The sequence below is a fragment of the Tympanuchus pallidicinctus genome, unplaced genomic scaffold (genome assembly GCF_026119805.1).
Source record: "Tympanuchus pallidicinctus isolate F22 unplaced genomic scaffold, pur_lepc_1.0 scaffold9, whole genome shotgun sequence".
Lineage (NCBI taxonomy): Eukaryota > Metazoa > Chordata > Aves > Galliformes > Phasianidae > Tympanuchus > Tympanuchus pallidicinctus.
This window is the reverse complement of record NW_026294813.1, coordinates 6701959-6729304: the sequence shown is the minus strand read 5'-3', so window position 1 is coordinate 6729304 and position 27346 is coordinate 6701959. Positions and strand designations below refer to the sequence as shown.

Here is a 27346-nt window from a genome sequence, read left to right as displayed (position 1 = left end):
TCTATACTGTTGCAACATCAATTCCTACTTCTGTTGATTTTTCCCAATTCTTCCTTACCAAATTTCTGTGTAGTAAAAGTAAAATCAGGACCACTTCTGCCTCCTTCATCTGTGTATGCCATCATCCGCACAGTATACAGTGTGTCACTGGTTAGAGAAGAGAGGGTATACTCTGTCTTGGATGGATCCACTGACACAGCTGAAGAGAAGAAAAATATACTAGTTTTCAGTATGGTTTACTAGATTTCCATAAACACAAAGGCATTAAGACATTACATCTTAAGAAACAACAGTTTCTGTGCAACGTGTGGCTGCACGGAAAACAACCATCACAGAAAGATTACAAATGTGTACAATGAATGCTGAGGTTAATTTGTTTCTGTTCATGTTTGAATTTATTCCTTCTATGTGATAATTCATTTGTCAATTTGCTATTTTTTCAGAAAGCAAACTGAAAGTAAAACTAAAGCTTAAAGGCCTCTAATATGCAAAATACACAGTTAGCTAGAAAAAAAATCTAGTGGATAACGAGAAGTAAGTTGCTCTTCCAGCTTATGTAGATCTAAAAAACCCCACCTTTCTACAGTGTCATCTCCCTGTCTTTGTCTGGTGCTCATAGAGACTATGAAGAACGAAAATGCACTTCAAGCAAAAACACAGTTTTAAATAAATAAATAACTAATCCTTCGCAGACTGAATGGTCTAGCTTCATCTTCAGTCTCAGAATGGTTGAGGTTGGCAGGGTCTCCTGATGGTTAGTCAGAACCTCCTGTGTTCCAGCTTGTGCCCATCTTGTTACATAGCCTCCTTGTTCTGTATTTAGACAGACACATGGACTACAGTAACTGCCAATCAGCCTTTGGAAACCAAACTCAGCAGCCAGTTATACAAAGACCGCACGTTCTTAATTCTTTATTGGTAACTTTCTTCTGTTGACTGCATGGGAGAGCTACACCTCTAACATCAGCTTTATATCATCAGAATAAGACTGACAAACATACTTGAGGCTGTTTCTTTTTTTCCAGGAACATGTATTAGGAAGGATACAGACTGAATACTTCAACACCACAAAGCATGTCTCTGCCTTCTGTTACCTGTTTCATTTCCATCGACAGTTTTGTACAGTATTGTGTAACTTCTGATGAATCCATTTTGCTCATCTACTGTGAGATGGTTCCATGTCAAAACAGCTTCAGCTTTTCCTACTTTTTTTGTCTGAACAGTTGGTCCTTTTGAAGGACCTGTAATGGTAGATGAACATTATTTTCTATTGCATATCCTCCCATCCATAAAAGTAGTGCATTAATGAGAACTGGATTGCTATTTCATAAAAGCTTCAATAGAATAGCTGGGCTAACTTATCTATAAAGCATTATTTTAACACAACATTATTTTCAGGCAATACAGCAATTTCAAAGAAGCTTTAAAAGGAATATCTAGAAAAATGCATGAAAAAGTAACCAGCACTCGAAGTCTTCCACTAAAGTCTATTACTCCTGACTTGGAATCTCAAATAAATCAAAGAACTAATATTATGTTGATAAAGTAACAAAATCCTGTGCTGGCAAAGGGTAACTCATACGAAGCCATCTATTTAATTAAATACTGTATACTAGCAGAATGGATGTTAAAATAGAGGAAAACAAATTTATGTCAGATTGCCCTTATGTGTAGAGCCACTGTCAATTATGTATGAAAGCAAAGGTTTCACTATTTTAGCCAAGATGTCAGTGAATGTGCTCCAGGGTGACTTCTGTACTCACGATCCTGCTGAAGGTAAGCCTTCACAGACTGTCCACTTCCCTGGCCATCAGCATACAGAGGGTACACAGTTATCAAGTAACACTTGAATGGCTTAATGTCACCTAATAAAGGGAATTTTAAGATAAGTTGTGTCAGAGAGTTAAATTTCTCACTATCTATGCCATTTACCTTAGATGCAGGGTCCCAAGCCTTGCCTGTTTTGTTAAATGCGCTTATAACTAATGCAGTAGATTGTTATTCTAGAGCTCATTTACATATTGCTCCAAAGAAATAACTAAGAGAAAAAGTGATTCATTAAAGTATAAGCAGACTTCAGAGATTTCTGGCTGTTTTCCTAATTCATTCTAATTAAGACTTTAACTGCCTACAACACTGAAACACATAATTATAGATGTGAGCCACTGATTACCATCTGAACAGAACAGTAAAGTTGATTGAGTTTCACTGTTTGTCCTAAAGATGCATGACAATTTGATACGGAAGGACCTCATCCTTTTTATGATTTCAGTCGCTCCCAAGAACGAAGAGATTAAAAGCAAAACGCAGGTAAGACTTCTTTTAGTTTAACATGAATTTATTTCAAAATGTAAAAATGAGTTGATCTGGCAAAAATATAGGTATTTCCATATACTTGTGATAAAATAAGACTAGTCCCTGCATTACTCCAGATTCCCACCCTATAAAGAGAAACCTAGTTACCATGAATATATTATTCCCTTTGAGAATATTCACTAGGTTCTTAGTGTTCTACAAGATATTTGCAAATTTGTAAGACAAGTACCTTTTAAGTATGTTCCCTGAATGCTTCCTGGTTCTACCTGCCACTCTGTGATGCCACCTGAGCTGTTAGACATCAGACTCCATTCAATTACGTATTTAAGAACATTATTAGGAGCAGTCCATCCTACCCACAATTTGCCATCTTTAGGTAGTGTTCTAATATTCCTCACAGGAGCTGAAATGAAAGAAAATAGAAAAGTACTAGTGACATTTCTTCCACTAGATAGTCAAAACAGCAGCTGTCTTGTCAAATGAAGATACTTTTGATTATTGTAATGGTGACAACTTGACAGAACCTAACAAAATGTTATCATTTGCTGAAATTTAGAAGGTTACATTTGAATTTGTATCAGAGAGACAAACAACACTATTCAACAACTGTAAATTAGACACACTTTTTCTTTTGTAGAATAAGTTGTCTTATTGCACAATAAAGAGTTACCATATTTCTTCCAAACTAAAGGGTCTGTTTCATAGTAAAATCAAATCTGCAGACCTTCTAAATTCCCATTCCAATCCTCAATATACTCTCGTACCTTATGAAGTCCTTCCAGCTGCAATACTACTATGTTGAAACATATCTTTAGTTGGGTCATTTAGTAGTTTTAGAATCTGTGGCTCTCCCCTAGTGTTTATGCACCAAGTATGAGACCCACTGATGACTTAATTTTTGTTACCTATGCTCCTCATTCTTGGATTGTGTAAGAGTGTAAGAGGCTAGATTCAGCAGATGAGGGCATTAAGAAGAAACCAGCCTGCATTTACTACTACCAGTGCGCAATAAAAGGAACACGATAAAAAGGAAAACGAACAGAGTTGTCTGCTTCCACCATTTCACAAGATACAGGAAACACCAGAGGGTAAGACAAGGACAGGATCAGAAAGGGGAGGTGAGTGGGAGGGAATACCACAAAGCAGAAGGAAGAAGAACAATAGCTAAACTGAATATGCACAGAGTAGATGACACTTGCTTCCCCAAATATTTTATTTTTAGAAAACAAATGTCTGCTATTCTAGAAGAAATAAAAAATACAGTGCACAGTTGCTCTGTGGACCACAAAGAGCAGTAAAATAACACACATATCTTGCAATTAATTCATGAATGCATAAAATAGTCATGAATTCCGGTATATGTAAGTTGCTCCAAAAGTAATGCCTCCTATTTTTGGAGTTTTTTTAAGCTGCTGAGAGAAGCTTGAGGATTATCTAAAAGGGGACTGGGGCAGTTAGTGGATGGAGTGGGTGTACAAGCTGTAGTTTCCTCTGTCCCTTCAGTGGCAGTGAATGATACTTAATGAAGAAGGAAAGCCAATCTCATAAACACGTGGCTGCGAGGCTGATGCAAACAAGAATTTCATCTTTTTTGACCACGGGATGGTTTACTCAGCACCTGGCCTGGTGGCTGCTGATGGGTCTCACCTGTCTCAAAGGGGGAGCAGGATCCTATCCCAGGAGCTGGCAGGGCTCGTAAGAAGAGAGAAGAGGAAGGATAAAACCAGGCCTGCTAGAAATGTGCCTAGGGGAAAGACTATGGGACTGGAGTTGAGACAGGCAGCTCAGCTGAAGTGCATCTACACCAATGCACACAGCATGGGCAACAAACAGGAAGAGCTGAAACTCATTGTGCAGTAGACAAACTTCCTGATGCAGCTGGTAGGAGAGCCTACTAAGGGAGATACCCTGCTAGAATCTCATCTACCTGCAGGGTCATAAAGAGGATCTAGGGAACCACTGTCAGCCTGAACTCAGCGCCAAGAAAAGTTATAGAGCAGATCATTTTGAGGGAGATCACATGGCATGTGAGGGCCAGCCAGGAAATCAGATCTAGCCAGAACGGGTTCATGAAATGCAGGTCTTCCTTGACCAACCTGATTTCCTTTGATGACTCACCTGGAAGATGAGGGAAAGGCTGTTGATGTAGTCCACCTAGGCTTCAGCAAAGCCTTTGACACTGTCTCCCACAATACTCTCCTGGGGAAGCTGGCAGCCTGTGGCTTGGACAGGTACATTCGTTGCTGCGTAACAAACTGGCTGGAAGGCCAGGCTGAGAAGTGATGAATGAAACTACAACCAGCTGGCAACTGCTCATGAGCAGTGCTCCCCTGGAGTAAGCACTGGGGCCTGTTCTCTAATATATTTACTGATGACCTGGATGGAGGCACTGAGTGCACCCTCAGTAAATTTGCAGATGACACTAAGTTAGCAGGAAACATCAACCTGCCTGGGGGTAGGATACCCCTAAAGAGAAAGCTGGACAGGCTGGATAGCTGGGCTGAGGCCAATGGGATGAAGTTCAACAAGACCAAGTGCTGGGTCCTGCACTTTGGTCACAACAACCCTAGGCATTGCTACAGGCTTGGGGCAGAGTGGCTGGAAGAGGAAACGGACATGGCGGTTTAGGTCAATGCTTGGCTGAACATGAGCTAGCAGTGTGCCCAGGTGGCTAAGAAGGCCAAAGGCATCAAGGCCTGTTTCAGGAATAGCGCTGCAGCAGGAACAGGGAAGTGATCATCCACCTGTACTCAGCCATGGTGAGGCTGCACTTCAAGTACTGCGTTCAGTTTTGGGCCCCTCACTATAACAAAGACATTAAGACCACAGAGCATGTTCAGAGAAGGGCAATGAAGCTAGTGAGGGGTCAGAAGCACAAGTCTTATGAGAAGCATTTGAAGGAACTGGAACTGTTTAGTCTGGAGAAGACAAGGCTCAGAGGTAACCTTATTGCTTTCCATAACTATCTGAAAGGAGGTTGTGGTGAGGTGAAGACTGGCCTCTTCTCCCACACAACTAGCAATAAGACTAGAGGGAATGGCCTCAAGTTGCACCACAGGGACTCAGGTTGAATGTTAAGAAGTATTTTTTCCTCCTAGAGAGTGGTTAGGTGCTGGAACAGGCTGCCCAGGGAAGTGGTGGAGTCACTGCACCTGGAGGTGATCAAGAAACATTTGGATGTCGTACTGAAGGACCTGGTTTAGTGGAAAACACTGGTGATAGGTGGATGGTTGGATTGGATGCTCTTGGATGTCTTTTCCAACCTCGGTGATTTTATGATTCTATTATTTATTCCCAAGGAAACCACAACATTTACAAAGAGGACAATAGCATTATTTGGTAGAGCAAATAGCTACAAAACACTGTTTTTGAACACAGTTACCACCATTAGCTGTGCTGGAAGAATTAAATGACACATCTTTGCTTCATAAGCACTTCCATGTCACATGCCAGTTTGTCAGACCTTCCTTCTGCTGCCACCAGTCACGCAACAATGAAATGTAAAGGAATATTGGAAGGTTCAACTTCTACTTCTGCCCCATCCACCAACATGTCTCTGATGTCACAGACCAGCACTCTAAAATAGGAGGCATTACTTTCAGAACAGCCTGTGTTCAAACTGCAGCATAATTAGAAGGAGTAAAGAGCGCACACGCATTTAACAGTATTACAACTCTATGTTAATGTAAAAGGTATAATTTTACAACACTGAACATTTTTTTTTTTTTTTTAAATCAGGGAAGACACAGAGATTCTATTATTCTATGCATTTGAATGTTAGAGAAGTTATTGTAACACTAACCTTTTGAATTACTTGATGGAATAAGCAGAACTGATGGAGGGGATGCCCCAACTCTGTTATGTGCAATCAGAGTCACTTCGTAAGTTCCATTTGGCAGCTTTAATGTAAGGCTTGTGGTAGTAACGTTGTACCTCCATGGCGGATGGGAGAGGGGTGGTTTAGCTCTGACAGTCACTTCATACTGCAAGATCACTCCATTGGCTTCAAATGGCTCTAGTGCCTGTCAAAAATACATTTTTTTGTTATATCAATACTGAACAAATGTGACAACCTTTATTAGCTTCGAAGCATAGTTTAATGGTTTAGAACTGAGAGAAAGACCCGTATATAAACAAGTCACATGATTAAGAGAATTGCAAATGGCTTTAGAGTTCATTTCTGTAAAACAGTACTCTCTAGAACTATTTCTTGTTTAAATCTTCTCACTTGACTCGTAATCCTATCCAGCTCTCTAACAAAAACACCTCTGTCAAGATTTCTGACGCTGTGTGGAAAAAAACTACATTTTCTACAACTTCACAACATAATGACATCAAAAGAATTTCATTTTATAGATTGGGTTGACCTTAAATGCAAAACAGAATGAGCAATTTTATTATAAGTAGAAAAATATTTGTGTCTATATTATCTGTAACAATATTAACTATCAGTGAACATTGAGAAAATGGTTAGATAGGGTGAACTTAAGTAACACCAGCTTTCCAATTCTAAGCTAATTAATAATGTCAGAGTGGCATATCACATACAAGTTAAATCAGAAAAGGATCCACATACAGGGAAGTTCACCTAAGGCATCTATTAAGAGAAAAATACTAATAAAAGAAAGCTAGATCAAATATAACAAAGTTCAGAAACCAGAAGAAAGCAGGAGATGGGGATTGATCATTGCATTCACTTTCACAGTAAGCCTACTCCATGCAAACACACAGAGCTATATTTAATAAGGCTGGTCTCTGGAATATTTCTAGGCTTAATGGATTTTGCAGCTGAAGGATTCCTGTATGATAGATCAGAAGGTGGAATGTCAAACTTTACTATGTGCAAGGGAGTTTCCAATTCCACACAATGCCTAGGAAGACAGCAAGAGGGAAATCTTGAAGTGGATTCTGGATTACTCACAAGCCTTAAAATCTTACTTTCAACATACTAGATTAAGAAGTTATGAAAAAATTAAGTTATTTCTTGTATCGATAACTGTTCAATCTCAGATATCTGCTAAATCTGTTGAGGTAAGTTTCCACGTAAAATCATTTTTAAAATAATATTCAATTTCTGCAGTTTAGCACATTGTTTTACCTTCCACATCAGTCGTACAGTCCAAAAAGCTGGTGAAGGAGATGCATCAATGGTCCTCCATACGGTTGGCCCTTTAGACGGTTCTTAAAAAAAAAAAAAAAAGTTGTTTCCTTACTTCCCTGAGATGAAAGAAGGCTTAGATGCGTTAAGTGAAATAGCTTAATGGAAAGGTTTCTTGAAGGGATGAATGAAATACCAGTTCTGCTCCAAACTCACAATATCAAAGTGAACATCACCACACTGAGCATCAGTGACAATGGCCAAACTTGTCAGGGCTAAGGCACAGCTAAATCCACAAAGTGCAGCTTGTGTTCAGAAGCACAATACCACGCTTCTGCATACTGACAACCTTACTGCACTTGGTAACCACTACACCTTCCCTACCATTCAACATCAAGTCACCTCAAAATGGCAACTACAGAATAGTTAATGAGGAGACTGGTTTCTCCCATGAAAAAATACCCTTTTATTACAAAAACACTGGAGGAATTTGAATAACAGAACTGCAGTATTTTTTGCACAATGCTACAATAGTTTTTGCTGTCAGTACCATTAGAAATTTAAGCAGTATTTCCATTGTAAGTTTCAATTAAACACAGAATGAATCTATCATAGTGCATAAAGTAAGAAAAAATGGCTAACTCTTGGCAAGGACTTCAACCACAAGGGAAAAAATAGGTCTTGAAATGCATTTAGATTTATAATCTTGCTAGACTGTGTTTGTGTGGGAGTTCTTTTATTGCATTTTCAAAGTTAATAATTACAAGTTTTGGCAGTTTCACATCTAAAAAGTGATGTCAAGTCTACAGGGTGCATCTTGCCTGTGCCTCTTATGCTCTACATCAGGAGGAAAGAGCTGGGAAATGAGGTCAAGTTCTTTATCTTATTTCAGTACACAGCTTTGATTCACAGAAAGTGGAAGCAGTACACACAAATACTTCACTTAATGCAGATCACGACTGCAACATGACCTGCCTTATGTTCTTTTTCTACATTAACACCTTGGCTCTCAGGCTAAAATAAAATATAGATGCTCAATCACTAACAGCGGTTTACTTTTTTCCTTTGCAAAGCAAGCTGCAACAGCCAAGCAGCAATGCAGTCTAGCAAGCAGGAAATTCGAAACTCCCATTGCTCAGTTTGAGACAGTAACCACAGAACACATCTCTTCCATGCAACAGAAAGCAGAAAAGCACTGTCACTGAAGTTGAAAAAAGTGGCTAGGCTATTGAAAGAATATTTTTATAATACCTCCCCAGAAAAAAATAATTTTTGACTAGAGCTGAAGGCAAGTAAGGCAAGTCATTTCATACTTACAAATTCCACTCTGCTTAATGGCAGGTTCTACCTACAAGTGTTCTTTCTGCTCAAATGTATACTCAACCTAAAACTTCATTTCCTAAGAGCTAGTTAGGATAAATAAGGACAGACTTCTGACCCAGTGCAGTAGTGTTTTGAAATAAAATTCTTTACTGTTTTTACACTGTTTAGAGACAGATGTACTGAAGTACTTGGAAGGCACTAAAGAACTAATTAGAAACTGCCAAAGGAAGACCAATCAAAAAAGACTAAAAGCACAGAGAAGGGGAAAAAAAAAAAAAAAAACAGACTTAGAAGCTAAACAAATACCACAAAGCGTTTATATTGTTCTGAGGAAAAAAAGAGGTTCCCTGTCAGCTATCAAGTATGGAAGTAGAAGTCAGTGTACTGTCTTCGTATTGGGTAGGATCATTATGGAACAGATATAAAGCTAACATTGCAAAGTAGAAATGAAACAGAACCAAACCAAACTACAATGGTTTCACACCTCACAATGCAAGAATTGGAGAAGTTCCTAACTAGTAATAACCAAGTTACTTGAGAAATAAGGCTTAAAATCCCAACAGTGCTTATTTCTCTTTAAAGCCAGAAATCAGCATGTGATTTCCAATTCTGCTGCTGATGATTTACAAGGAAACCAATCAAGCTTCTAAAAATCAATTTGCTCTGAAGGTAACTTATTCTTGCAATCCCCAGAAATCACTAGATATACAACTGTAATACACACAATTACATAGCTAGTCTCTTCTGCTGGACAAAAATACCTTTAGCTACAGTTGCTATTTGTGGGTACAAAATATATGTTTCCTGATAAGGATTATGAAGTAAAGCTGCTAAATCATTTCAAAATTGTCAGAATTCTCACATTACTGTTCAGCATCAATACCATACATTTGTGTCTTTGCCATTAATGTAGCATGTCACCAGGACATTTTGAACACAGAATGTAAGCACTGTGCAATTTTCTAGAATACTGGTCTAACAGTCTTAAACAAAACATACTGCCTGAAATTCAGTTTTCTAATTTGATTATACAGGCAATAATAATGGCAGAAGTAACTTAAACATCCAGCCATTTCATTTAACATTTGCAGCAGGTAGCTGTGTAGCTTTCATATAGGTTTTGCTGATCCTGTGAACTGGATTTCCTTGTCTGAGCCTTGCACTTAGTAATAATAATAAAAAAAAAGATAAATAGAATGAGAGACTTCTTGAAGTTCTTTCCTGCTCAAGTTATCCTTTTAACTCTACATATTTGCAAGTTTATCTAGCTATTTGCAGGAGGTGACACCACCACTGAAGATGTAAGCAAACTCAGAACAGAGTTTCACTCTCAACTAATCTATAAGTAACAAAAGTACTGACTAATTAGCAAGCAATACAAAGGAAGAATGAATATTCTGTTTTCACTAGGAGGTACAACTACAGACATTTGTTGAACAGAAGAGACTATATTAACACTTACTAAAAGCACAGCAGACCATAACAAGAAATTAGTTCACTTTAGCTGTAGCAAGAAACATATCATTGCAAGGTGTTTTGACACCAACAGAGGTTCAGATTCAAGAAGATAGCATTTTGCACCTCTTAAAAGATATATTTAATATTTAACATTCTTAAGTTAGTTCCAGTCCATTCTAACAGATGGGTCATCCAAATGAATGACAAATGTTCAATGGATCACAGAACATTGATGAACATCAACAAAGTCTGGGCTTGTATCTGGAGACAATGGTTCAAATCTTGTGGATGAACACAGTGCAGCAGACTGTTAGAAATTTGTTTGTCCCATTAAACAGCAGTACGCATAGATTTAGACTGTGTTTGTATACACATTTCACAGCTTGCTTTCCATTTGATGGAAAAAATGTAAGAATCCAGCCTTATATCCTAGAAGGTTTTGCAGTAACAATCATATGGATGTGATTTTAATATCAGTGTTCCAATAATTATTGCTCACTTACTGTTTTGCAATTTGAGTTTACAGTTGCTACAGGAAATGCTAAGGCATAAAGTGCTACAAAACAATAAAAATACGTAACAGAAAAATGCTAAACATAGTATGCTCAACTAATAGTTTTGGCAAAAACTCAGTGGCAGAAGGAACCGCCACCGTACTTAAACACAAACTTGCAGGACTGCCTCACTAGCAGGATATACTGAAATTACTTCCATTAGCTGTAAAAGCTAATACATACAGTAGCAAGGTGAGGTGTAGCTACTTTTCAAATAATGCACGTGTTCATGAGAAACTGGAACCAAACAATGCTGCTACGAAATACAGAATACACTGAATACGTATTTTAATGGAAGATGCCCCAGTGCAGTGACAGTCTTAGTACTATTGTCCGGAAGGAATATGACAGTCTATGATTAAATAGCACAAATACAGAACAGTTTATTAACAAGAGACAAACAGCTGACTGAATCACCGCAAAAAGCCAAATGGCCATGGCCAGTCAAGTTTATCAGTTGGATGCAGTGTGGATGGACCTTACACATGATGCTGAGTATTCGTCCTGCAAAGCTGAGGAGGCTGACCTTTGACTCCTCAGCAGCTTTTTCCCACTAGGGCTGTGAAATTAAAACTTAGCCTACTGGTTAAATATGCCCTATCTTTTGTGTTTGTTAATTGTGAAATATTTGGTGTAAATTAGACACTATGCACATCCTAGTGTGAGATACAGAGGTTGGTGGCCCTGCATGTGTTAGGGGGGTTGGAGCCTGATGATCCTTCAGATCCTTTCCAACCCAAGCCATTCTACAATTCTATGGTTCTATGATCCTGCTTGCCAAGTCCTTTATGGCAAGACTGAATATGATATGAACACTGCCCTTTAAGAGCTGCTACAGGTAAAACATCTTCCTCACTAACTCACAATAGCAGCAAATCCCTTTTCAGCCATATTGCAAAGGGAAAGGATACCTTAAATCTAGATCTACAGGATTTCAACAAAATCAATAACTATCATAAAAAAATAGAAACTGTGGCAAAATAATCATTTTTTGACTAAATATTGCTCAACTAAAGCCATTCTTCACATAGGCTCAATCTTGCTTAAAGACAGTGACTTATCCACGGTGTTCTCTTTTTTAAGACCACCCATATCAATGGCTACCTGACTAAGGATGAGCAGCAAGATGTAGCAATTGTGGGCAGTGTATCATAAATCAGTGGATGCAAGACACTGCAAAACTAGGCCTTGGTACTGTGACAAACAAGAAAGAGTAGCAGATGCAGGAAAAGTTAAAACAGTGTTCTATTTACATGCTTCAGTGAACAAGAGGCCACACTTCCATATGCATGTTCTTTTTTCAAGTGCTTCTGCTTGAAAAACAATCTTCTTGTTCATAATTAAGTGATGCTAGCTCACTTACTACTTTATTTGATGGCCTCCTTAGCTCTGAACTGTTCATGAACTAAGGCACTCTCTCTATTGAAAGAAAGCTTTCATACAGAAACAGATTGTGTTGCAGAATCAAGCATATCAATCAATCATATCAAATCAAATAGCTCAAATGAGGATGCAGAATTTCAATTGGCTATTGTCAAACTGCTGAGCACTCAGATATTTTTAAAGTTGGCAATCAGTTTTGGTATATTACTTACTATCTTCAGTTGTAACCCCAACTTTTTCTTCACTCCAGTCACTCCAAAACCCTTCTCCATCTTCCTTCATGCATCGAATTGAAAAGACATACTCTGTGTAAGGTCTGAGGCCTTGAATGCTGAATGAAGTCCTTGGTGAAGCTGTATCTTCAGGAGGAACCTGTAAAGGAAGGAAGATTTTACAAGCTGATCAAAAAAAGAAAATTTAGTCCTGCACTACTACAGCTTCACATTCAAGAGTAGTATCCACTTCAAACAGCTTAAACACGATATTACAGGATCAATACAACATTGTTCTTGTCCCTTTTATTTCTAAAAGCTTAAATTCTCAACCAGTGATGTGGTAGGAGCTCAGTCACAGCTCTATATATTTATCAGGTGCATCATGAAGCATATATACAAAAACAGGCAAGCAGCTATCTCAGAATAACTCTTACATTCTGTTGAATCTTTTCATATTTGTGCAACTCTCATAAACATAAGGAATACAAAGTTTCTTCCTTCTCCTGTAACTCCTCTTATTGATATGTAATGCTCTGAAACACGAGGATGGGTGTCTCCTGGATTAACCACCGCAGAATACCTGTGCTAGAAGGCATCTATCAAGCTAGAGTACGCAAGATCATTACTTCCAGTCTCCTGTAATTGACATGAAAATACTTTGAGATATTTTGAAAGTCTGGCATTTTCTTTTAGAGCAGTGTAGAACTTTATTAATAAAAGAATTTCTCTCCCCATAATTCTTTTTTCCTTTTAAGATGGCAACTGAATGCAAAAAAAAAATCTTACTGTATAAACAGAAAAACATATCAGGTAACAGATTAATGTTTTCATACACACTGATTCCAGCACAAGTAATTCTACATGTAAGTGAGAGTCTTTGGAGTTTTTTTCTTTTTTAATCAAACACTTCTGATTCAATATGTTAAATGGGGAAGTTAAAAAAAGACTTAATAGTACAACAGATCAACAAATTCTGAAGTTGCAGGATAAACTGTACTGAACAGTGTTGCACGAAATATCAATACAGGAAACCTTAAGTTGTAAATCTCTGCATTTAAAGCAAATGTTCCTTGAATGAGATACACTATCCTAGTCACAAGCAGTTTGCTATGCTACCTGATCCAACACTGTATTTTGTGAAGCTAACATCAACTACTTTTTCAAGAAGTCTCAAAATTCAAAATACTTTTGGATCTATATAGTGAAACAAAAACTGGACAATTTTTTATTAAAAAAAGAGTTTCTGGAATACCACTGCTCGGAGAATGTTAAGAAGAAAGGAAAAACTGACAAACTACTGAAGATACAGCCAGGGAATGACATAAAAGAAAAAAATTTCTTGAGGACATGAACATATTATACACGTATGACACACACTCATTTTTTCCGGTTGTGACTGTGTCAAGCTCAAGGCATGTATGCAAGACAATCAGACTGTTGTACCATATTCTTATAGCTATAACCAGTTTAAAAAAGCATCCCAGCATTCTAAGCTACATTTAGATCAGTAATTTTGCATCAAATGGGTAAAAATAGGCAAAATGAACTGTTCGGTTACCACATAAATTACAAGATGAGATGAAACACTAAGTAAACTTCAGCAGTAGTTTGACAAACTAGTGCTGGTTTACAGGTTAGCAGAATAGTCAGAAGAGACATTCTTGTTACCTGCATCCAGTTTGTATCACTACTGATCCTGTAGCGAATATTGAATTTCAGTTTCATCACAGCTGCTGAAATCCGGTTCTCCCAGGAAAGCTTCAGAACAGTAGGCAGTATTCCTGAGTTGACTGATAGGTTGTGTGGAGGCAGTGGTTTGACTAGAAGAGAAGAAGACAGTCATCCCTGCAGCTGCATTATTTTTCCATGCCTCTAGCAATTAGCACACTGTGCTGCAACACTGTCATTAAGGCCTTCCACAAGCCCAAATGGCTGCTATTTCACAAAAATTTCTAAAGCAGGCTGCCTAAGAACTTCTGGCTCTAAAAGCAATCTTCCAAATTCTGATTTTTGTTCAGCACAGTTCTATTCTATCTAATAATACTTAGAAGTGTTATATTTATAATTGAAAATATGAATAGCTGTTTAGCAATATGTACAGGAATGGAAGTCATGCACAGTACTGAAACTTTATTAATAGGGATATTGATTACCAATCTCAATGGGGTCAAAAACAAGATGTTCAGATTCAGCCTTCCCAAGAGCATTTGCCGCTTCTACCCAGACCTCCAGGTTAACAAAGAACTGAACATCAGAAATGGTACAAGAATTATTTACAGATTTCGGTATGCAGTCAGGAAAGCTTTCTCGTGACCTAAGTAAAGAAAAGCATATAAAATTTTATTTCCCTTAGAGAGTTTTCAAATTTAAGGTTTTCTAGCTACTCATACTTTCTACCACATTCATTACCCAAGCACTTTACAAAAACCAGGGGAGATGGGAAGCGGTAGGAGTTATTCCCAGAGAGGGACTGCAAATCTGTCTGTTCTGCTTTACATGAGAAGACATCATCTGAATGAGTTTGAAAAACATTTTAATTTGACTTCACAGGAGAAAAATTTTTGCTGAAGATTAAGATTATACTGTTCACCAACAACACTGAGTTCTTAAGGAATACACAGTAAACAACTACAAAATCCAGTTACTACATGCTGTTGTCTTTACCTGCTTAGTATGGCACAGAACCATCACCTAAGAAAAACAGTATATATTTTGGATCCACCCACATAACAATTAGGTGTACTGTACTCAAACTATCTTATATACTTCAGAACAGAAAAATTAAGATGCTACTGCTGTAAAATGACTGCAGTAAACAAATTTCAAGTTGGAGTTCTAAATTACTGTGAGCTGCTTTAGCTCTGCCCTCCCCTCAAAAGCAGGCAGCAATTTTTCAAAACACTGAATTTAAGAATGATTTCAAAGTATCAAATAACTTCAAGGAAGTTTGGTTTAGTCTACAAAAATTGCTTAAAATTGTTTAGATATTATATAAAGAGCTACTTACCACCTGTATTTCAACCTAAAATGAGTGTCCAGGAATGTATGATTTCCAGGGTTCCAGGTACAGTTCATAGGATATCTGAGATTCGACAGCTGATACACAATACAACTCAAGTTTTCAGGCTTCTCTGGGGGCACTGTACAAAAAGAATTAGCAATAATTAATACATACATTTCATCATGCACACAATTCCATAAGAATCATACTACACATTCTATTACAGCAACTTCAAAAAGCACCAGAAGTATTTTTAATCACATGTATTTTTAAAGGAGGAGGAAAACCAAAGTCGCTAAGTTTAAGCATCTACTCTGAGAAACCACATGCAAAATCAGGGGCAAATGCCTCAAACAGATACAAGGCAGATAAAAGTATCAGGTATCTCATCTACCACCCTACACATTTTAAATGACATGGAACAAAAATGATGATGAGCAGTTGAGCTGCAATGGCATATGCTGACTTTGCCAATAACTCGAGATATAAGGTAATAGTTACATCTCTTCTCACTCAACCCATATATGGGAGAGGGAAGATTTAGTCCCAGATACCTACAAGGAAGATACACAATCTTCACCAGCACACTTCAATAGCATGTAAGAAATTTTCCAAGAGCAGCTGATTTTTATTTATTTATTTTTGCTTCTTGAACTCAAATAATGGCATACAGAGCTAACACTGAGTTTGTAGCTTTTAGGATATCACCATTTACATCGGTCTAATATATTTAATCTATCTTCTTTTTAATATATTTATCTTCTTTTCAAGCACAAGATCCTATTTTAAGCAATCACCAACTTACAAACATACAATTTTGTTCCTCAGTATTTGTACTGTTCTGAAATATACCGTTTCTCTCACTGTTCACAAGACACTAACAGAATGAAAACAACTATGCACCTCAAAATTCACATGTGGATTACAACTCAAGTTATCTGTACTGTCATTTAATTTATCACAGGGTATTCCAGCTGTCCTCTACTTTCCCTATATTTCATCTGTTCCACCTCTCTTGGGAAGAAATGTACTCATCAGGATTTATAATGAAAAACTACTTCTCTGCAAAATCTTTTCAACTCATAACAACTCCGAATTGTATTATCTTAAATAGCAAAGCTAGAGCAGCCGAGTAATTCCAGTACCTTCTGCTGACAGTAGGAGGCAATGTAATTCACCAGCTATACTCAGGAAGGAAATTCAGGACACAGAAACACTTAACCAGCATTCTGTGAAGCGTTCACCAGTTAAGTCATTAATATTACAACTAAGTCTTGCCTCAAAGAACACCTGCTCAGAACTATGCAAGCGCAATCTAGATTGAATAAAGAAAGTTTACAATTAGGATTTACTTTCTCTAAGAGTACAGTAATTCAAGAAGGATCTTTCCTTCTAAAGGTTTAATTTAGTGGTACAGATGGACTAGATATTTCTCAGTCCACTAATGAAGGAAATAGTAAGCTTACTATGCTATTATGAAGGTAGTATTTATAAATTATTGCACTTCTTTGCACAGTGGGGGGGGAGAGAGGGAAAAAAGAAATCAAGGAAAGTTCAATTTCTCTTCAGCACCTTTTCTCAGTTAAACTCCTACCTTCTTTCTGAAATTCAAGGCTGCTTAAACACTTTTATCTGTGTGAAATACTCCAGAATATTTTCCATTTTTTAGAAAACTATTCTATGCTTATTCACCAGCTTTGATGACATAGATTTTGTAGTATTTTTATATAATTATCCAGAAGGTGAGGGGCTGGAAATAAACACAAAGGTGAACACATTTTTCATTCTTATCCCTTTTTCCACAGAAGCAATTTTCTTGGGAGCTACTATTGAAACAAGAATTAAGCCCCTCCAAAACAAAACAAAACAAACCCAGTACTTACAGCCTACTGTAACTGAAATTCCATAAATATTCTGCTCAATCTGTCCATCTGCTAAAACGTTGCATGTCAGTGGAGAAGCCAGAGAAGAAGTGTCATTAAATGTGACACTAGAAACAGTTACGTTTATTTCACGGTATTGTTCTTTAGGTACCACCTTATTTTTCATTTTCCATATAATCTGACTAGCATATATATTGCCAAAGTCAAGGCAACTCTCATTCAAAATGCACAATGCTGTGAAATTGGAACCCATGGCCAACACTGGAGACTCTGGAATGATGTGACCACATGATTGTACAAGTCCACCTGAAACTAGAAAAAAAAAAACATGTAAAAAAACAACAGCGCACTCTGCAACAATTGCTGCTACAACACTGCTGTAATATTGAAGACAGTACAACATCTGCCTAAGCAGGAAACTAGTTACCTGACCGTTATAAAACAGACCTGAGGGGCACAACCAGCCTACCATTACTTAGGCTTCCAAAAAAACGTTCCACCGAGAAGGAAAATCTCAACTAATAACCACGGGCTTTTAAAGAGACTGAGAGAAAAGTCAAGGACAGAAACATTGAGTATATGTTGAAGGGCAAAGAAACCGAAGTTATATAAGAAGTTATTTTCTGTTGAGAGTTAACAAGATCTGATGTGTGCACCTTTGTTGCAGCAGACTAACTGTAGAAGAATCACATGCAAATACTTGAGTTGAATACTTGGAGTTACTTATTTCAGAATCATTGTTATGTACAATAGTATTTGGGAATGAATGTAAACAGACATGTTTTTTTTTTAAACAATTAGCAATAAAATTGTGATTATTGCTATATAGGCATACAAACGTCAGCTCTTAGATTAAACATCAGATGACTGAAATGCTACCTTAATTAAACAGCCACAGAAAACATCTTTAGAATGATCACTTCCCACGCAACAGAGGTGGCCCATGGTTCCAGTTGATGACAGAGACCACAACTAATTCACTGAAAGCTTACTGCTTTAACAGCCGCTTAGTCTGATCAAGGTAAGCTTTCACCTTACCAACAACTTTGAAAAACCCACAACTTTGAAGCAATATTGCATTTAAATTACAGAAATCACATTATAGGACCTAACCCACCACTGCAGTCTGCTACAGTGACCCTACAGAGCAAGCTGTTACTGATGCGAGTCAGTTTCTCTGCCTCTTTACATTAAACAGCTGTAACCAGAAGCAGAGCTGAGTATTAGTTAAGCACTGCATTACTTCACTGCAAGATTAAGAACATAGCCTAGATATCAATAGATCTCTCATTTTCTGCCCCAAATCTGCCACACATAACTAAAGAAAAAGCAGATGTGTGCCTCAAGCATCCAATTAAAGAACTTCTGTAAATCTATTATGCTTAAGATAGATGACTTACCTTCAAAGGAACAAATATTCAAAAACAGATACAAGCAATGGACCGCCCAGTTCCACCCAGAAAACATGCTGGACAGAATTCCTGTTAAGAGATGAATGGAAAAAAAAAATTTTAATGAACTACTCTTCCCTTTAGATCATGGTCAGATTCAAATTCCTATTTGCTCTGTGACAATCTCTTAGGTATACCCTTCCTCCTCTCTGACCCTCCAGAAGTACTGTCTCCTTACTCTCTGGGAAAAGAATGGGCATTTATTTTTCCATTCTACTCACTGCTAATGTGCTCACAAGCTCAATGACTATTTAAGACAACTGATGGAGTTCAAAGTCTATTAACTTACACAAAAGAAGCTATCATACATGAAAAACTTCACTGGTACTTCTGTAGGAGCTCAGCAGTTCTAACAGTATAACACCATGACTCAGGTTTTAAAGTCTGTGAATTTGATTACCATTATCTAGCTTTGAAAGATGCTAATATAAGCGCCTTACATTAAAGTTCAGAATAATAGACCACAAAACCAAGTATCTCATTCACACTTAAATTACTTAAGAATTATGAAGCACGGCTTTCACCTTGGAAACTTTTGACTGCCACAAAAAAAATCACTACCTAGCTCATACAATAGTTGCAAGAGCTTCTAACTTCTGAGAAGCTGTTTAAGTTTCTAAACTACAGCAGAATTCTCTTGCTCTCAGTCTTGAGAAGTCCACGGAACAGTTCAAAGAAACTGAAGCCAGGGGTCAGCTTTCACCTCAGTTCTTTTGAGGCCAGTCTCTTCTCGTTTTCTTAACTCTCAGTTAGGAAATAGTCCAAATTAATAAAAGCAAGCTATATTATGTTTAATCTACCTCTATGTGGTTTGCCTACTGAAATGTAGCATCGAGTCCACAATGTTATTTCCAAAAACACTGTTCTAATAGGTAGGAACTAAACCTAGATTCTCTGGTTATAAGAATAATTCCAGAAATGCTAGGTTCAGTTCATCTTCTGAAGTTTTCACCAATCTGACAAAACTTAGTTGAAAATTATTCTGAACTTAATCCCAACAAAAGGAAATTCACTGAGAAATTTAAAACAACTCCACAGTATCCCCTAGAAAAGAAAAGCAGAAATTACTAATACTAGAAGGAAAGGAAACTGCAGATGTAACAGAAAACACTCCTGTTTTTTGACTACGCACTGTTCCGTGGTTACAAAAAGATGCAAGGCATGCCTTATATATATGTCATGCTAGAATGAGACTGTACAAATCATTTATGTACAAACATATCAATATCAATCTAGACTCACATTCCTTACACATTAGCATACCTAAACCCGCAGATTTAAAAAAGAATCTAAGTAGTATGATGTAAAGAAAATTTATTTTCATAGGAATTAGAAGCCAACAACTGAACAAAAGCTAATCTCAAGCCTCTAAAGCAGTGTCTTATCAACACAGATGTATTACAGTTTGGACTAAAATAATAGCTATTTAGCAGAACATTTGCATCCATACTTTAGAGTTCATTATTCAAATATAAAAAATTATTAAATAAAATTCAATATTACAAACACAGCTGATTAGAAAATTCGGTAACTTGGTATTTATAACTGTCACTAGATATTTATTTATAAATAAGATTACTGTTAAGCAGTAATCAGACTGCATGGAGTTCAGAATCAAAAAGCTTTTTCTTTTTAAATATGCAATGGTTTGAAAACCATCAAACGGTTTTCAGTGCAGCAAATCTTTAGATAAACTAAATGAAAGCGTACAGTGAAAATAGAGCAACTGACTTCTGTTCACTACAGATGCATCTTCTGCTACATCAAAGATTAGATTTTTACGCATCCATTTCTCTCTGCGTTTTAAAATCTCAATTGGTTCCACAAATTTAAGTAGATCCAGGCAGTGAGCAAGAGCAATGGCATTCTGTTGACTTTGGTCTTAAGTCCATGAGGAAATACTTGCACTTAGCCACCTCTTCCAGTGTCTTAACATACTCCTACATCCTACAGAAAAATGTGGAAGAGGTGAAAAGAAGGAATATGCACCACTTTCCTGCTGATTGCCAAAAACTGCTAACAAGAGCAGATGTAAATTCTATGCTAGAAAAAAAAAAAAGGAAAGAAAGGAAGCAAATGTAAAAAGGCAGAAAAAAATCCAACAATAAACAACACAGCATTTCTCTCCCAGAAAAAAAAAAAAAAAAAAAAACAAACTAAAAATGCTTGCTATCATTATTAGTGACATATTAAAAAAAGCTGTAACATCAGCTAAGTATTGTAGCAAAGTTATTAGTTTTCCTTCTAGTAACCATTTGGTTTGAATTAAACAAATTCACAAGGCTAAATCAAAAACTGTTGATGTTAAAATCACTAAGCTAACTTAAATATGACTCAGACTAATCAGAGAAAAGATCTCAGTCACCTGAAGGAACATAAACACAACTTAAAAAAACAAAAACCAAATCAGAAGTTAACAGGGACATAGAATTATAACATCTCTTCTGAAGTGTAATTCTTTTTATATGAAAACAAAATAAGATGAAGTCATCATTTTAAATAAATACCATTACTGAGCTTCAACCCTTTTCCCTACTTACCTTTCCTGTGCATAATCTGATTTACACATGAGAAACCTGAGGTCTGATTCCTTGCTACTCTGTACTTTGGAGAGCTTAGTATTCATTTTAAAGGAGGGAAAAAAAACCACACCACCAAAACAACAATCTCTCCACAGTCTATAATATCACTTCACTGTACTCAGCTCCTGAAAGGCAGAACTCAGAGTCATGCTCCATCATCTACAAAGGAGCATTTAATTGGAAATCCCACTTGCCTACAAGGAAGCAAGCAGATGTGAACTGTATCTTCAAAAAAATCACACTGAGCTCAGCATACATCAGAATAGCCTAAAAGCAGATAGATCTCACATATTCCTCCTGCTAATTAATCCAATTCTAAGATTTAAGCTGCAGACACCTGAGTCCACAAATAGGCTACTACAATGCCCTCTAATGCATGCTATTTTTAAAACAAAACATTAATTTCTCTTTTCGTAAGATTGATTCTTAAGTGAAGTTTAATTACGAAGGAAAGAATCCATCCAATTTACACTGAACAGTTCCATTCATCTTGCTGAGAAGACAGTTGTAGGAAAAAAAAAAAAAAATTATGGGCCTAATACTTAACAAAACAAACAGCCACACTTTACAGTATGGAAGAGATTTGTACAGATATGTTTGCTTTCCAATCCAAGCATGTAAAGGTTTGCCAGTACAGAAAACTTGCATATAAGCAAAGTACACAAACCTTGGCAAGATGGTGCCACTCAAGGAGACATACTACTAAATACTTATTGTTTACTGCTAACAGCTTTGTATGTCAGACTAAGTAGCAAGTCTGTACAAAAGAAAATTCAGACTCGGCAATTAGACAGCACAGCCAGAAATCTTCTCTTACAAACGGGTGCTTTGTGTTTGGAATCGAATGTGAAAGTTCAACCTGACACTTAACTAATGCTGGCAAAGCTAGTCTGTTCAGAAGCTTCTTTAGGAAAAAAAAAGCTAGATCAGCAACTTATCGACACTATGTACTTGTTCCAGATCACTAAAACAGTTTTTCCTAGCCAAGCTTAGATAGGCACAAAGCTAAATAAAGAAGAAAGGGAAGCAGAGAAAGAAATGGATATTGGAAAATATCATCATAGTAAAAACAAAAAAATATTATGATCAGTTTAGAACTACTTGTGGTGACAGTCTCTAACTCACATATTGTTACTTTTGAGAGGAAAAAAACTGTTAAAAATGCGGAGATTACTTCAGTAAATAAATATATGTGAAATACCTGCCATGAAATCACTGAATTTAATTTCCAAATCATACAGGACTTTTATTATTTTTCACATCCTCCTAGTATTTTGATACCAAAACACTAAGCAGCACTGGCTCCTGAGTCTTCAAACCAATAGCTCAAGCACTGCTCTATGGAAACTTAGAAATCTGCCTGAAGTCAAGCACCATATGCATGGAGTAGCAACAGCATTTGGTTATCACAGTTTTAAAATACTTTTCGAAGACATATAAGGGATTCAAGCAAAAGGAGTGGCTCTACTTATTCTAAGCAACATACAAAAACTTACTATTTTAACCTTGTAAGTTATGAAAAAATCCTCAAATGAATAACATGACAACTATAGTTCAAGTGACACACAAATGACAATTTCAGTTAAAGAAACTACAGCAAAGTGGCATCATCTTGCCAGAGAATTCCACTTACAAATCAGGCAGCACAGGTTACACCAAGACTTCACAATCAGTTGTTAGGTCTAGTAAGGCTAATCACCAGGTCACAGAAGCTCAAAGGCTGCTGGCAAACTGATTCCTGTTTATGAGGAACTTCTAGAAAAAAAAGACTCAAGCTTACACTTTTAAGCACTAATCTTTCACCCAGAATCCACATATCTCTGGTAAGCAGAGCGAGAAAGCTGTATATAGAAGTTACATTGCAAATCAGAGCTACTGGTTGAGGTTTCATAACAAGCAAAGGAGTGACTTTTAAGGTCCCTTCCAACCAAAGCCATTCCATGATTCTATAACCTTACACACATAGTATACTGTGAAATTCATACTGGGGTACCTTCACACTGAGGGTACCAATACTCCACTACAGAATAACCTCTATTGTTTATTTTGGAAGGGATCTCTGGGTCCACCTGGTCCAATCCTCTCTGCTCAAGCAGGACCACCTGGAGCACTGTGCCCAGGCTTACGTGCATGCAGCTTTCAGAGATCCCTTAGGAGAAGACTACAATCTCTCCAGGCAACCTATGCCAGTTCTCCACCAGCTGCACAGCACAGAACTGCTGCCTGGTGTTCCAGTTAGTGCCCATTGCCTTCTGTCCTGCACTGGGCACCACTGAAAAGGGTAGTACTATCCACTTTATCTAAAAATACATGGAGGGTACATTGATAAGATCCCTCAAATCTTCTCCAGACTGAACAATCCCAGCTCTCTCTCAGACTAATGTCATATGAGATGCTGTTGCTCCTTCATCACCTTTACTGACCTTTTTCAGCATGTCCACGTCTCTCTTGTACTGTGGAGCCCAAAACAGTACTCCAGAGGAGGCCTCACTACTGCTGAGCAGAAAAAAAAAAAAAAAAAAAGATCACCTTCCTAGACCTGCTGGCAGCACTTCATCTAATGCACCCCAGGGTACTAGTATCCTACTTTGTGACACAACCTGTTGGTTCATGGTAAAGCTGGTGTACACCAGGACCCTCTGTTCTCCTCTGCCAGGCTGCTTTCCAGCTTGGTGACCCCCAAGCTGGTACTGTTGCCTGTCTTCCATGTACAGACTCAGCATTTCTTGTTGAAATGCAATGCAATGGCTCTTTTTAGCTCACTTTTCCAACCTATGGAGGTCCCCTTGGATGACAGTATCTCTCAATTCTGGATCATCTGCAAATACAATGAAAGTGCACTATGGCTAATCATCAACATGTAAAACAGGAATGCACAGTATGGTGCACACAACTAGTCATTGCCACTCCACCTTCAACCACTAACCATCACTCTCTGGGCCCAGATGCTCACAGTTTTTCACCCACTTCACTGTCCACCCATACACCAACAACTTGTCTATGAGATTCTTATGGTAGTCAGTGTCAGAGGTCTTAGTGAAGGTCTGCAACAGCCCACTCTTTAGTTCCTACTCTTCAATTAATTAAAAATGCACTCACAGAAGCCTTTTCTGATATGTGTGATATCCCTTGGCTAGATTTAATTCCATTTAAAATTTAGCTTTTTTAACTTAATCCTCTGATGCTTGAACAACATCTGTACTCCTTTCAGACTCCTCATCCTTGCCTCCACTCTTCCTTATGATTCCATCTTGTATTTGAGTTTGGCCAAGAGCTCCTTGCTCATCCATGCAGGCCTCTCAGCACTTTTGCTTAACTTCCTCTTTCTGGGAATACACTGCTCTTGAACTTGGAAAAGATGATCCTTCAGTATAAACTAGCTTTCTTGGTTCCTCTTACTCCCCACAGCTTTACCCCAGGGCAATTCTTATTTTTCCAAGCAGATCTTTGACGAGACTGAAGTCTACCCTCCTATAGTTTGGGATATTACTTTTCACGTTCCTCTCTGACCCAACAAGGATCCTGAACTCTAGAGCCTTGTGGTCATTGCAGCCAAAGCTGCTTTTGACCTTCACATTCCCAAGTAACTTCTAACTGCTGGTGAATATGAGGTTCATAAGACCACATCTTGTACAGAAGTTACCAGCATACTCCAGAAACCTCCTGAATTGCTTATGCCCTGCTGCATCATCTCCTCTCACTTTCCTGTTGCAATACACCAACAAATATAGCTTGTCAAATTCAGAAATTACTTGATTTCAGCAGATGATACCTTTCATGAATCATTACTCCTTTGAAATTAACAACATTTAGGATGAGAAGTAAAACTAAATTTATGTTGTATGAAGAGGATAAGCATTCTCAACTGCAGCAAGTGTCTGAACTCTTCCGTTTGTAGACCTCTATTTTTTCTCCCTCTTCTAGCACATAACACCAGTAACAAAACTGTAACTCTACTGGATTCTACCTGGTTTCTCTGTCAGAGATACCTCACAAGCAACAAACAGCAACCAGCTGGCAGCCGCCTAGTCAGCCTGAAACAAGGGTGAGAACTATGAGACTGGAATTTATTTGCTCTTCACTGCCAGTGCATTTGGCAAACTGTTCTCCTTTGTGCCTGAATTTCATCAACTGTAAGATGGAAATACTGACAACAGTCTTCTTGAGGAAGACTGTCAGAGACTCACCACAAGGACAGGTGGAGTTCAGGGACACACCGGATGTGCACAAAGGACCCAGCCTGCAACTGCACCCACACATCATGAACTTCCTATGCTCTCGGCACTGGGCACAGTGTAAAACAAAACGTATGCTGCTTCCAAGATCACGAATTTTCTACATCCTGGACTACAAGGTACATGAAAGACCAGTACGTGCTACAACGCAAAGCACATTTCAGTGACAAAGAAGAGGCGCGCTGATACGTTCAATCTCACCAGACCTAAGGAAGTCTGGAAAACATACGTTCGAAAGACACAGCCACGAGCGGGGCACAGCACCTCCGTTAGGATCGCCAGCACACCGCACCACCGGAGGAAAACGCAGATAAACCACTCGCCAGGCCAACGGCTCGGTCAAACGGCACCGGCCCAGGACGGAGGGGTACTGCCGAGGCACTCCCTGCACACGGGATCCACAGCCAACCCCCGGCCCGACAGCGGGTAAAGCCACTCCGCGCCTCCGGGCTACAACCCACGGCGGCGAGAAGCGGCGTCCTCCCGGGGCCCGCACCGCAGGCTCCGGCCCGGGAAAGCCGCAGGGGGGTGGCTGGGCCGCAGGGACAAACGAAGGCCCGGCGATCGGCGCGGGGCGGTGTTCGCTCCCGCCCTCGCAGAGCCTTGGCCGCACGCCCACCCACCAGGCCCGCCCGCGTCGCACGGCTCAGCCAGCGGAGCCCGGCCCTGGCGCGGCGCAGCGCGGCGCGGCCCGGAGCGCCCCACCGGCCCACCGATGGCCGCCCCACCCCCTACCGGGAGGGGCGCGTCGAACGCGCGCGTCGAGCCCCCGCCAAAACCGCAGAAAAACGGGGCGACGGAGGTGAGGACGAACCAGCAAAAGGGAACCGCCCGCGGCCACGAGCCCCCTTCCGCACCGCGCCTTACCTGCTGTGCGGCACCGCCTCCCGGCGCCCGGCCGCCAGCTCTAAATAACGGCCCCGCCGCCGCCGCCGCCACCCCGTCGTCCCGCACGCGAGGCCCTACGCCCGGCTACGTCCTCCCCGCCCCCACCGCCCGTCCCTCCCGGCGGCCGCCGCCATTGGCGCGCGGGGCGCTGACGCCTCCGGCAGGGGCGGGGGGCGGAGCTTCCCGTAAGGCGGCGGCCCGTGCCGGGAGCCGGGCGCGAGGCACGGCGGGGCCGGCTGGCTCCTGAGGGGCGGCGGATGGCGGCACCCGCTCGCTTGCTTCCCCCGCTTCCCCCGCTTCCCCCGCTTCCCCCGCTTCTCTCGCTTCTCCCGCTTCCCCCGCCTGGTGCCTGGCTCCTCGCCCGGCCCCCCGGCTCCCACCTGCGTGGTGGCCGCTGGCTGAGACGCGCGGTCCTCGCTGCTCCGTCCGGGAGCTTTTCCCGGCTCTCTCGGTGTTTTCCGGTGTTTCGCAAGCTGCCCCGCGAGCGCGGGAGGCCGGAGCGCAGGTTTATCGACGACAGCCGTGTTAGCCGAGCGCTGTTATCAGGACAACCCTAGAAGAGGTGTTCGTGGAGTGTTGGGCTGCTAGGGTATACGCATGGTTTTTGTGATTTCTCGTGTGCCATGATTCACTAAGTCTCAAAAAATAACTTAGGTGCATGGGACACAGGTACTGTCAAATGCCCTCTTGATTTCAAATTGAATTTTCCGGTTCAGAAGTAAGAAGAAACGTGCTAAGTGCCACATTCACAGACTTGCACCTTTTAAGCGTCTCTGGCTATTTTTATTGGGGAATGTACTGGATGTCCACAGTGTACACCAGAGTTGCTTCCTGCCACTTGTGTTAGGCTTTTGTGTAATGTGTAATTCCGTTACAACTTATGGCCTTGAGTGGAGCATGAGTATATCTTCATGCTAGTTACCTCATGAGAGCAGTAGGCAGATAGGCCAGGTGTGTGA

The 27346-nt window shown here is 39.5% G+C and overlaps 1 protein-coding gene across 3 annotated transcripts in view; it reads right to left on the bottom strand.

Moving 5' to 3' along the window:
* IL6ST (interleukin 6 cytokine family signal transducer) overlaps positions 1 to 26472 on the bottom strand; it is a 35154-nt gene extending 8682 nt beyond the window's left edge. Inside the window, exons 1-13 of one of the 3 annotated variants that reach the window (XM_052670418.1) lie at positions 26367 to 26472; positions 18632 to 18712; positions 17232 to 17543; positions 15355 to 15487; positions 14501 to 14661; positions 14016 to 14167; positions 12345 to 12504; positions 7415 to 7497; positions 6119 to 6338; positions 2546 to 2719; positions 1764 to 1865; positions 1095 to 1241; positions 59 to 199 (exon numbers count right to left, since the gene is read on the bottom strand). In XM_052670418.1, the coding sequence (XP_052526378.1) occupies positions 59 to 199; positions 1095 to 1241; positions 1764 to 1865; positions 2546 to 2719; positions 6119 to 6338; positions 7415 to 7497; positions 12345 to 12504; positions 14016 to 14167; positions 14501 to 14661; positions 15355 to 15487; positions 17232 to 17543; positions 18632 to 18698 (1852 nt within the window). In that variant the 5' untranslated portion in view covers positions 18699 to 18712; positions 26367 to 26472. Of the gene's footprint in view, positions 1 to 58; positions 200 to 1094; positions 1242 to 1763; positions 1866 to 2545; positions 2720 to 6118; positions 6339 to 7414; positions 7498 to 12344; positions 12505 to 14015; positions 14168 to 14500; positions 14662 to 15354; positions 15488 to 17231; positions 17544 to 18631; positions 18713 to 22897; positions 22921 to 25705; positions 25834 to 26366 lie in introns of those variants that run through there. The other 2 variants (XM_052670419.1, XM_052670417.1) reach the window with 2 other exon arrangements.
* Positions 26473 to 27346: the final 874 nt, after the last annotated feature.